Source organism: Budorcas taxicolor, chromosome 9 (assembly GCF_023091745.1).
Source record: "Budorcas taxicolor isolate Tak-1 chromosome 9, Takin1.1, whole genome shotgun sequence".
In the NCBI taxonomy this organism is placed as follows: Eukaryota; Metazoa; Chordata; class Mammalia; order Artiodactyla; family Bovidae; genus Budorcas; species Budorcas taxicolor.
Genome location: NC_068918.1, coordinates 53,855,726 through 53,867,836, shown reverse-complemented (window position 1 = coordinate 53,867,836; position 12,111 = coordinate 53,855,726). Strand labels below are relative to the sequence as shown.

General features: G+C 38.8%; 1 protein-coding gene across 2 annotated transcripts in view; it reads left to right on the top strand.

Moving 5' to 3' along the window:
* The window catches only part of ORC3 (origin recognition complex subunit 3), a 70,572-nt gene that overhangs the window by 4,281 nt on the left and 54,180 nt on the right, over positions 1-12,111 (top strand). For both annotated transcript variants that reach the window (XM_052645846.1, XM_052645845.1), the window contains exons 3-4: positions 3,172-3,269; positions 5,046-5,190. In XM_052645846.1, coding sequence (XP_052501806.1) covers positions 3,172-3,269; positions 5,046-5,190 — 243 coding nt within the window. The remainder of the gene's footprint in view (positions 1-3,171; positions 3,270-5,045; positions 5,191-12,111) is intronic.

Here is a 12,111-nt window from a genome sequence, read left to right as displayed (position 1 = left end):
AGATGGCTGGATGGCATCACTGACTCCGTGGATGTGAGTCTGGGTGAACTCTGGGAGTTGGTGATGGACAGGGAGGCCTGGCATGCTGCGATTCATGGGGTCGCAGTCAGACACGACTGAGCAACTGAACTGAACTGAAGTATACTCATGCACTAATTTCATATTAAAAAAGAAAAACTGGACTATCCTATTGTTTGACTAAGAAAATAAACAGTTCAAATATATAAAATTGGATTTTTCTAAATCATCACAGAAAGTAGATCTTCAGAGTGTTAATCCTTCAGTTTGAGACCAGCTGGGCTTCCCTGATGGCTCAGTCTGTGAAGAAGCCACCTGCAGTGCAGGAGACTGGGGTTTGATCCCCGGGTTGGGAAGATCCCCTGGAGAAGGAAATGGCTACCCACTCCAGTATTCTTGCCTGGGAAATCCTGTGAACAGAGGAGCCTGCTGGGATACACTCTATGGGGTGGCTGAGAGCTGGACACGGCTGAGCAACTGACACACACACACACACACACACACACACGTGTTAATTTGTTTAATCCTCTCAGCAAACTATGAAATCAGTTTTAAACTGTTTTCTCCACTAAAGTATGTGAGGATACTTAGACTAGAAAGAACTTTCTCAGTGATAGTGCTAGCAAGTGGCAGAGCTGAGATTTGAAATGAGGCTGATTCCAGAGCCTATCGTCTAACCACTACTTAATACTGTCTCTCATAATGTGAGGCAAGTTTTTGCTTAGAACTTTTTGTGTTGAATTTCACCTGTAACTTACTAAGATTTGTTTAAAGATTTTTAGTATTAATGAAGCTAATATGTATAATTGTATAGTTTGAACTTTGAAGTACCTGAGTTGGTTTTTTTTTGGGGGGGGGGGCGGTATTTATGTGCTGATTAAAGGCCAACAGATACTGTTTTAATATGAAACTCTTAGGGGGAATTGACCCTGATTATAAGATGGAGCAGAAATGAGGAAAATAAATCCAGATTTTAGCACTTGCTTTTGCTGGCTTCAGTTCTTGAAACAAATTGCCTGAAGAAGTAGGAAGATTCTCTGCATTCCTCACCGTCTGTCCCCTTGGCTTGAAGACACTTGGGCATATATATAAAAGAATGGTACCTCTCCCTTGCCTCCACATTGTGCGGATGACTGCACATCTGTAACCCAACTGGGTAAGGGGTGGAGAGGGAGACAGGGAGGGCCAGGCAGCCTGGCACTGTAGGGGGTGTTCACCCGAGTAAAGCCTCTAGAGTAGGAGCAGGAAGGAATCTCAACAGCAAGAGCTTACCTCTTTAGTTCATCTTAATACCTACTTTTTTAACTTTTTACCTACCAGATCTACAAATGACAGCAGGTTAAAGTGTCCTACTGGTGTTTTTTCCCCTCCAAATTCTAATAGTTAAAATTATATATTTTGTTGTAGCATAAAAAGTACTATCTTGATTTACCAGTTTAATGTTTTATATGCTTTTACTCTTCAAATTATAATGACTTTTTCACAATTAAAAAATAGATAAATTTAAAACATCAATAAAATAGCTTTTTCTATTTAAGGGCCTGTGTTGTTCTCTTTTATCTCTTAATAATAATGTATCTTCTTGCTTTTATTTGGTTTGCATTTTTATTCTATATTGTCTATCCTTTTACCATATGATGACTTCAGTATATTCTAAGGCTTTTGATAAATTTTAAAAATCAGTACTTGTCAAAAATTGAGTAACAATTAGAAAGAAGAGTTCCTCAACTTGAAAGAAAATTTCTATTCCAAACTATCAATTAACTTTAAAACTTGTTCAAAGGATACTAGCAGCATCTCAGTGGAATCAGAAAAAAATATGTACTTTCCCAATTATTTTTTAATACCATGACACTTGTAGCTGCTGCAATAAAATATCTATCAGTAAACAACAGGAAATATGAAGAGAAGTGGAAAACTATAAAGCATATAAAATATTTGAATATTTTACATAGTATTTTGGGATGTGAATTTTTTTTAGCATATTAAAAATGTCACTTCTTCCCTAGTCAGTCTATAGATTTTACTTTATGCAGTCCAACACCAGTATAATTGTTTTTGAGAAGTGACAAAATTAATTTGAAAGAATGTCTTAAATTTTTTTGAAAGAGAATAATGTTTGATGGTGGTAGGAAGAAGCTGGATCTATTTGATATTAGAATGTACTACACAGCTACAATAATTAAAAGAGTTCAGAATTGGTATGGGAGTAGAGTTGGATTTGATAGAACAAAAGAAGTTCAAAAACAGTTTCAAGTGTATTTGTAAGTATTCAGACCATAAGGGCATCTTACATTGGTGGGAGCAAGGATGGATTATTCAATAAGTGAGTATTTTTTAAACTGAAAGTTTGCAACCCAAGTGTGAGTCATGAAATCAATTCAGTGGGTCCTGACAGTTTTAAAAACAGGTTGGAAAATGTTTGCTATCACATGAAAATGAAAAGTACTTTTATAGGACTCTTTGTTTTTCGTAGATGTACGTGTATAGGATGTAAATGTGTTCCTTAGTACGGATCATGGTTTAAAGAGTTTGAAAACTGTTGCAATAAATAGTATGTTGATAAATGTCTAACCATTTAGAGGAAAACATTCAAGAAGGATGTAAAATGCGGACTAAATAAAAGACTGTGCTATGCTATTTCAGCTGAACAAAGAATAAGAATAGTAGCAGTTAAATGAATGAGAATTAAATGAATGAAAATAGGAAAAGAATAGTAGCAGAAAAATTAATGAGAATCATTTAGTAAAGGAGAATTAAATGAATGAGAATCACTTAATAAAGGAGAGTTCAAATATGTGAAGTATACAGAACCTTATAATAAGAGCAAATAGAGAAAATATATTAATAGTAAATGTATGTACCTCAAACCAAAACCATTAAATAAACTATTAGAAATTTTTTAAAAATGATAGAAATAAAATCAAAATTAAAAAGATTTTTGAACTTACAAATACCATTAGTATAATAAAAATATAGCTATAAATAAAATTAAATATAAAGGATACTGAATGTTACTTATTCTAAAATATATATATTTCTGGTGTTTATTAAAAAATTCAATCCTGTCACTTCCTGTGTGATTTTGCACAGAGATTTCTTAAGTGTTACCATGTAAAAAAGAAACTGACTGATTTCTTCCTGTGTTTTTAGAGGACTATTTTAATAAAGGGAAAAATGCATCTGAGGACAGTAAGCTTCGCTTTGAAACTTACCAGTTAATATGGCAGCAGATGAAATCTGAAACTGAGGTGAATCCCTTTTATTTTTTTAAATAAATAAGGTTTCTTTAATATCATACATCTCATGTTTGTTGGCTTCCCATTTTACTTTCTACCAATTTATAAGAGTATTGATGACATATAGTTAATCTTGGTTAAGCATAATATGTATATCCTAAAACCACAACACCCTTGTTTCAAGTATTAAGCCTAGCTTCAGGTATTGGGATATATATTTACTGTGGTGGCTCCTATGCATAGGCCATTTTCATATCGTCACTACTTTTAATAGTGGCACTCTTTTTATTTTTTCAATTAGTTTAATTGGAGGCTACTTACTTTCCAATACTGTGGTGGTTTTTGCCATACAGCGACATGAATCAGGTATGGGTATACATGCGTCCCCCATCCCAACCCTGTGAACCCACCTCCCTCCCCATCCCATCCCTCTGGGTTGTCCTAGAGTGCTGGCTTTGAGTGCCTTGCTTCATGCATCGAACTTGCACTGGTCATCTGTTTTACATATGGTAATACACATGCTTCAGTGTAAATAGTGGCACTCTTTAAATTATCCATTCAGTTACACATTTAAGAAATCAAGCTAATTCTAAGCTACTTCATTCTCTCATCCCCTTTTTCAGTTGCCATGTTCTTAATATTTCAGCTCTGAAAAGTTTCTCCACCATAGTGGATTTATAGATGTGGGGCCAGCATCTTGAGGGGACTTGTTTGGTTCTACCACACAGGATTGTATTTCTTGTTCTTTTGTGTCTTTAGGGGGCAGAGTTGTGCACTTCCAGTGTATTACTGCTCCCCACCGCCCTCTGTTGCTTTCCCCCTGATGGCTTTGCTCCTTCCTGTATTCTGTGGGACCCCTGAAGCAGTTTGGATTTATGGTTTCTAGTTTAAAAAATCTAAATGGTCCTAATAGATTGTCATTGTATCCTCTTAACTGATGTCCCTGCCTCTGATGTCAAACCCTTCGGGTCTGTCGCTTATCCCTATGCCACCACTGGCCAAATCCCGTGGGGGCAGATCAAGCCCTATGCCAGGCTACAGGGGTTTTCCAGCCCCACTACCAGTACAGCTCCTATGATCCCGTCTAATCTGGCCTTCACAGATTAACCAGATTAACCCTTCTTAACCCCAATTTAATCATACCTCTGCTCCAAATCCCTTTAATGGTTCTCCCCGCAGGACAAAATCCTAAGGCTTCAACATCAGGTATATATTTCCTTGGTCTGGTCCCTTGAGTGTTTTGTCCAGTCTCATCATTCCTGCCCACTTCTCATGTTCTTTATGCTTAGGTATGTCTTTGGTTCTCCAGATGATTGGTGCTTTCTTCCTTGTTTGCCTTCTCCATTGCCCATTCCTATTCCTTGTTCATTTTTTTTCATCCACCATCACCTCCTGCATCACCTGCTCGGTGCTTTGGCTTAAGTATATTACCTGCTCAGCTTAAGTTGGATGGTCCTACTTTTTGCATAGATTTCTACAACAATATTGGAACAGTGTATTTTAATTTAGTTGTAAGTGTTCTATCTCAGTTCTTCTCTTTTCTTAGGGAAGAGATCTTTTCATTTGTAAGGTGATTAGAAAATGCTTGTTGAATAAATAAATCAGATATTTTAAAGGAAAGAATCCCAAACACTGGATATTTAAGGAAAAGAATTTTTAAATTTCATCTAATAATCATTTTATATGTGATCTTTGGAATTGAAATTGTGACTTTTCTTTCTCAGATTTGGAAAGATGTATCAGATTACTGCTAAAAATAACTTGTGAAGTTTTGTGTGTTCTTTGTAGCGACTACAGGAGGAATTAAATAAAAACCTATTTGACAGTCTCATTGAGTTTCTGCAAACATCTCATTCTGGGCTCTGGAAGAATTCTGAAGACTGGAGCTGTGAAATAAAACTCAGAGAAATTCCAACTGCTGCTCTTATTCTAGGTACAAATGTGTGTGTTTGTTTTTTTGTAAATAGTGGTTTTGTTGTTGAGAATAGAATGGAATCACCTGTTCTGATAAATTTGTTTTGTCTTTTTCATTTGCATAGTTACATTGATCAAAATTTGCATACTTTGAAAACCAATTAAGTGTTCTTACATTAATCATACATCTGTAAATTAAAACAATTGACCAAGGGTTAGTCCTCACCTTTTTGTCAGAAAAATGAAGGGGCAATAAATTTGTATTACTATTACTCTTTCTTCATTAGTTATTTTGATATGAGATTTGAATTCAGTAATAAACTATCAGTATATTGATAGATGTGACTTTTATATATTTTAAGTCATATCTTCAGTGAAGTTACTCTGACCTTAATTTTATTTCCCTGTGCTTATTTTTAAAAATTTTGTATTGTAATATTGTGTTAATATTAACTGTTTGGAGGGGGAGGTTGGATGAAATATATATGTTACTTTCAGACTGCTGCTAAGTCACTTCAGTCATGTCCGACTCTGTGTGACCCCATAGACGGCAGCCCACAAGGCTCCCCCATCCCTGGGATTCTTCAGACTGCAGATTGTAAATTTTTTAGGTGCTTAAGTATCCATCACTAATATCTCATTTTAATTAAACATCTGGAATGCAGGATATTGGAAACAACTCTTTGGAATCAGTTCAGTTCAGTTCAGTCGCTCAGTCGTGTCCGACTCTTTGCGACCCCATGAATCGCAGCACGCCAGGCCTCCCTGTCCATCACCAACTCCCGGACTTCACTCAGACTCGCGTTCATCCAGTCAGTGAAGCCATCCAGCCATCTCATCCTCTGTCGTCCCCTTCTCCTGCCCCCAATCCCTCCCAGCATCAAAATCTTTTCCAATGAATCAACTCTTCGCATGAGGTGGCCAAATTACTGGAGTTTCAGCTTTAGCATCATTCCTTCCAAAGAAATAATAGCAACTTTTCTTCATTCCTTTTGAAAGGAAAGTTGGATTTATTTGGATTCAAAGCATACTCTTCATTGTATTTCCAATTTATTATTTATTCAAGGTATTAGTGAGCTCTCAGATAAGAAATTAATTCTGTTATTTAATACTGCCTCTAACACTGTTCATTACCTAAATATTCTTCCTGATACTCATGTCAATACCTCTCAAACTTTAATGTACCTACAAATAATCTCCAGGGATCTTAGTAACCACAGATTTTCATTAATAAGTCTAGGGTGGGGCCAGACTTATTTGCTGGTTATTTAAGCTTGCTCATTTCTAACAGGCGTCCGGCTGATGCCCATATTGCCAACCCCAGGACCACTCTGAGTAACAAAATTCCAGTGAATGATTGTTGTAATGCTGTGGACCAGTTTTTCAGTGCAGTTTTAGTTTTAAACCCCTTCTATCTGCTGATGAGAAACAGAGGCCTAGTGATGGCTGGCTTGTACTGTCGGGTGTTTTGTTTCTCTCCTGCCAGGTTATACAGCCTGATAGATGGCTGTTGTTGTTCAGTCACTCACCTGTGTCCAGCTCTTTGTGACCCCATGGACTGCAGCATGCCAGGCTGCCCTTTCTTCACCATCTCCTGGAGCTTGCTTTTTAAACTCATGTCCATTGAGAAGGTGATGCCATCCAGGCATCTCATCCTTTGTCCTCCCCTTCTCCTATTGCCCTCAATCTTTCCCAGCATCAGGGTCTTTTCTGATAAGTCAGCTCTTAGCATCAGGCAGCCAGAGTATTGGAGCTTCAGCATCAGTCCTTCCAGTGAATATTCAGGACTGATTGCCTTTAGGATTGACTGGTTTGATCTCCTTGTAGTCCAAGGGACTCTCAAGAGACTTTTCCAGCACCACAGTTCAAAAGCATAAATTCTTTGGCACTCAGCCTTCTTTATGTTCCAGCTCTCACATCTGTACATGACTACTGGAAAAACTATAGCTGTGACTATATGAACCTTTGTTGGCAAAGTAATATCTCTGCTTTTTAGTATTCTGTCTAGGTTTGGTATAGCTTTTCTTCCAAGGAGCAAGTATCTTTTAATTTCATGGCTGCAGTCACCACCTGCAGTGATTTTGGAAGAAGGAAAAAACTCACTGTTTCCACTGTTTAACCATGAAGTGATGGGACTGGATGCCATGATGTTAGTTTTCTGAATGTTGAGTTTTAAACAAGCCTTTTCACTTTCTTCTTTTACTTTCACAAAGAGGCTCTTTAGTACCTCTTCGCTTTCTGCCATAAGGGTAGTGTCATCTGCATATCTGAGGTTATTGATGTTTCTCCTGGCAATCTTGATTCCAGCTTGTGCTTCATCCAGCCCGGCATTTCGCATGATGTACTCTGCATATAAATTAAATAAGGAGAATGACAGTATACAGCCTTGATGTACTCCTTTCCCAATTTGAAACTTGTCCATTGTTCCACGTCTGATTCTAATTGTTGCTTCCTGACCTGCTTACAGGTTTCTCTGGAGGCAGGTCAGGTGGTCTGGTATTCCCGTTTCTTGAAGAATTTGCCACAGTTTGTTGTGATCCATGTAGTCAAAGGCTTTAGCATAGTCAATAAAGTAGAAATAGATGTTTTTCTGGAATTCTTTTGCTTTTTCTGTGATCCAGTGGATGGTTGCAATTTGATCTCTGGTTCCTCTGCCTTTTCTAAATCCAGCTTGAACATCTGGAAGTTCTCGATTCATAGACTGTTGAAGCCTAGTTTGGAAAATTTTGAGCATTACTTTGCTAGCGTGGGAAATGTGTGCCATTCTGCAGTGGTTTGAACATACTTTGGCATTGCCTTTCTTGGGATTAGAATGAAAACTGACCTTTTCGAGTCCTTTGGCCAGTGCTGAGTTTTCCAAATTTGCTGGCATATTGAGTACAGCACTTTCACAGCATCATCTTTCAGGATTTGGAATAGCTCTACTGGAATTCCATCACCTCGACTAGCTTTGTAGTGATGCTTTGTAAGAGCCACTTAACTTCACACTACAGGATGTCCAACTCTAGGTGAGTGATCACACTGTCATGGTTATCTGGGTCATTAAGATCTCTTTTGTATAGTTCTCTGTATTCTTGCCACTTCTTCCTAATATCTTCTGCTTCTGTTAGGTCCATACCGTTTCTGTCCTTTTTTGTGCTCATCTTTGCATGAAAAGTTCCCTTCAGTTCAGTTCACTTCAGTCGCTCAGTCGTGTCCGACTCTTTGCGACCCCATGAATTACAGCACGCCAGGCCTCCCTGTCCATTACCAACTCTTGGAGTTCACCCAGACTCATGCCCATCGAGTCAGTGATGCCATCCAGCCATCCCATCCTCTGTCGTCCCCTTCTCCTCCTGCCCCCAATCTCTCCCAGCATCAGGGTCTTTTCCAATGAGTCAACTCTTCTCATGAGGTGGCCAAAGTATTGGAGTTTCAGCTTTAGCATCAGTCCTTCCAGAGAACACCCAGGACTGATCTCCTTTAGAATGGACTGGTTGGATCTCCTTGCAGTCCAAGGGACTCTCAAGAGTCTTCTCCAACACCACAGTTCAAAAGCATCAATTCTTCGGTGCTCAGCTTTCTTCACAGTCCAATTCTCACATCCGTACATGACCGCTGGAAAAACCATAGCCTTGACTAGATGGACCTTTGTTGGCAAAGTAATGTCTCTGCTTTTTATTATGCTGTCTGGGTTGGTCATAACTTTCCTTCCAAGGAGTAAGCATCTTTTAATTTCATGGCTGCAATCACCATCTGCAGTGATTTTGGAGCCCCAAAAAATAAAGTCTGACACTGTTTCCACTGTTTCCCCATCTATTTGCTATGAAGTGATGGGACCAGATCCCATGATCTTAGTTTTCTGAAGTGCCTCTATTTTTTTGAAGAGATCTCTAGTCTTTCCCATTCTATTCTTTTCCTCTATTTTTTTACATTGATCATTTAGGAAGGCTTTCTTATCCCTCCTTGCTCTTCTTTGGAACTCTGTATTCAGATGGATTTATCTTTCCTTTTCTCCTTTGCCTTTTGCATCTCTTGTTCTCTCAGCTATTTGTAAGTCCTCCTTAGATAACCATTTTGCCTTTTACATTTCTTTTTCTTGGATGTGGTTTTGATCACCACCTCCTGTACAATGTTGGAAACATCCATCCATAGTTCTTCAGGCACTCTATCAGGTCTAATCCCTTGAATCTGTTTGCCTAATATATGGTTGTTTGATTAAGTCAGGGGTCTGAGGAGAACATTTTTCCAGTTAAAGACAATGTTGATTATCATGTTTCCAGTAGACAAATCTGTTGTTTTAAGGAACTAGTGTTAAATAGCTAATGAAGGCAGTCAGTGAAAGATAAGATAAGCCATTGTTTTATTAAACTCCCAACTTTGTTCAGAGATGCATTGTCACATTTGTTGGCCTTTTGTTCAGTCCAGTTCAGTCGCTCAATTGTGTCCGACTCTTTGCGACCCCATGAATTGCAGCACGCCAGGCCTCCCTGTCCATCACCAACTCCAGGAGTTCACTCAGACTCACGTCCATTGAGTCAGTGATGCCATCCAGCCATCCCATCCTCTGTCATCCCCTTCTCCTGCCCCCAATCCCTCCCAGCATCAGAGTCTTTTCCAGTGAGTCAACTCTTCGCATGAGGTGGCCAAATTACTGGAGCTTCAGCTTTAGCATCATTCCTTCCAAAGAAAACCCAGGGCTGATCTCCTTCAGAATGGACTGGTTGGATCTCCTTGCAGTCCAAGGGACTCTCAAGAGTCTTCTCCAACACCACAGTTCAAATGCATCAATTCTTTGGCGCTCAGCCTTCTTCACAGTCCAACTCTCACAGCCATACATGACCACAGGAAAAACCATAGCCTTGACTAGATGGACCTTAGTTGGCAAAGTAATGCGTCTGCTTTTGAATATGCTATCTAGGTTGGTCATAACTTTTCTTCCAAGGAGGAAGTGTCTTTTAATTTCATGGCTGCAGTCACCATCTGCAGTGATTTTGGAGCCCCCCAAAATAAAGTGTGACACTGTTTCCACTGTTTCCCCATCTATTTGCTATGAAGTGATGGGACTGGATGCCATGATCTTCGTTTTCTGAATGTTGAGCTTTAAGCCAACTTTTTCACTCTCCTCTTTGACTTTTATCAAGAGGCTTTTTAGTTCCTCTTCACTTTCTGCCAGAAGGGTGGTGTCATCTGCATATCTGAGGTTATTGATATTTCTCCCAGCAATCTTGATTCCAGCTTGTGTTTCTTCCAGCCCAGCGTTTCTCATGATGTACTCTGCATATAAGTTAAATAAGCAGGGTGACAATATACAGCCTTGACGTACTCCTTTTCCTATTTGGAACCAGTCTGTTCCATGTCCAGTTCTAACGGTTGCTTCCTGACCTGCATACAGGTTTCTCAAGAGGCAGGTCAGGTGGTCTGGTATTCCCATCTCTTGAAAAATTTTCCACAGTTTTTTGTGTTCCACACAGTCAAAGGCTTTGGCATAGTCAATAAAGCAAAAGTAGATGTTTTTCTGGAACTCTCTTGCTTTTTCCATGATCCAGCGGATGTTGGCAATTTGATCTCTGGTTCCTCCGCCTTTTCTAAAACCAGCTTGAACATCAAGGAGTTCTCGGTTCACGTATTGCTGAAGCCTGGCTTGGAGAATTTTGAGCATTACTTGACTAGCATGTGGAGGATGAGTGCAATTGTACGGTAGTTTCAGCACTCTTTGGTATTGCCTTTCTTTGGGATTGGAATGAAAACTGACCTTTTCCAGTTCTGTGGCCACTGCTGAGTTTTCCAAATTTGCTGGCATTTTGAGTGCAGCACTTTCACAGCGTCATCTTTCAGGATTTGAAATAGCTCCACTGGAATTCCATCACTTCCACTAGCTTTGTTCATAGTGATTCTTTCTAAGGCCCACTTGAGTTCACATTCCAGGATGGCTGGCTCTAGATGAGTGGTCACACCATTGTGATTATCCGGGTCATGAAGATCTTTTTTGTACAGTTCTTCTGTGTATTCTTGCCACCTGTTCTTAATATCTTCTGCTTCTGTTAGGTCCATACCATTTCTGTCCTTTATCGAGCCCATCTGTGCATGAAATGTTCATTTTCTTGAAGAGATCTCTAGTCTTTGCCATTCTGTTGTTTTCCTCTATGTCTTTGCATTGATCACTGAAGAAGGGTTTCTTATCTCTTCTTGCTATTCTTTGGAACTCTGCATTCAGATGCTTATATCTTCCCTTTTCTCCTTGGCTTTTCACTTCTCTTCTTTTCACAGTTATTTGTAAGGCCTCCCCAGACAGCCATTTTGCATGCTAAATATCATTTTGATATCTACTCAGAGGATCAGAAATATATCCATTTAAAAATAGCCTGCCAGCATTTTCATTTGTTTCCTGGTAAAAAAAATTGCTTACTGGTGGTCTAGATAACTCTGAACTTTTTTTTTTTCCTTCCAAGCAGTTAAAGTTTTATAGTAGCAAGTCTTTCCCGGGGTCTGCTATTGGAACTTGCCTAAGCATCAAGGCACCATCTAGAAATCACAGATTATGATGTTAGGGAACTTACCAATAGATAGAATATTTTTTAGTGGGGAAATGGCCAGTCAACTCTGATAACTGCATGCAGAGCACCCAAACTGATTTGTGGAAATGAGACCCAGGGATACAATAAATTCTTAAAGAACCTAAAGTTTTAATTTATTTTTAGACTCTTCCCTCAAAAATCAACATAGCACGACTTATCTTTTGTATTTTGCTATGGTCATTTAGTAGTAGTAATGTTTGGATTCTTCTCAGTTGTTAAGTTAGGGTCACACTAAGGGCCTTATTTTTGAATGATTATTTTAAAAGCTCTTTATGAGTTTGAAATTCCTCCTAAGATGTTTTCACGGGTCATCTACACATCCCCAGTAGTTTTTTTTTTCTTTCTTAAAGAAAAGTTGTGTTAAATACCTTTCCTGACAGGTA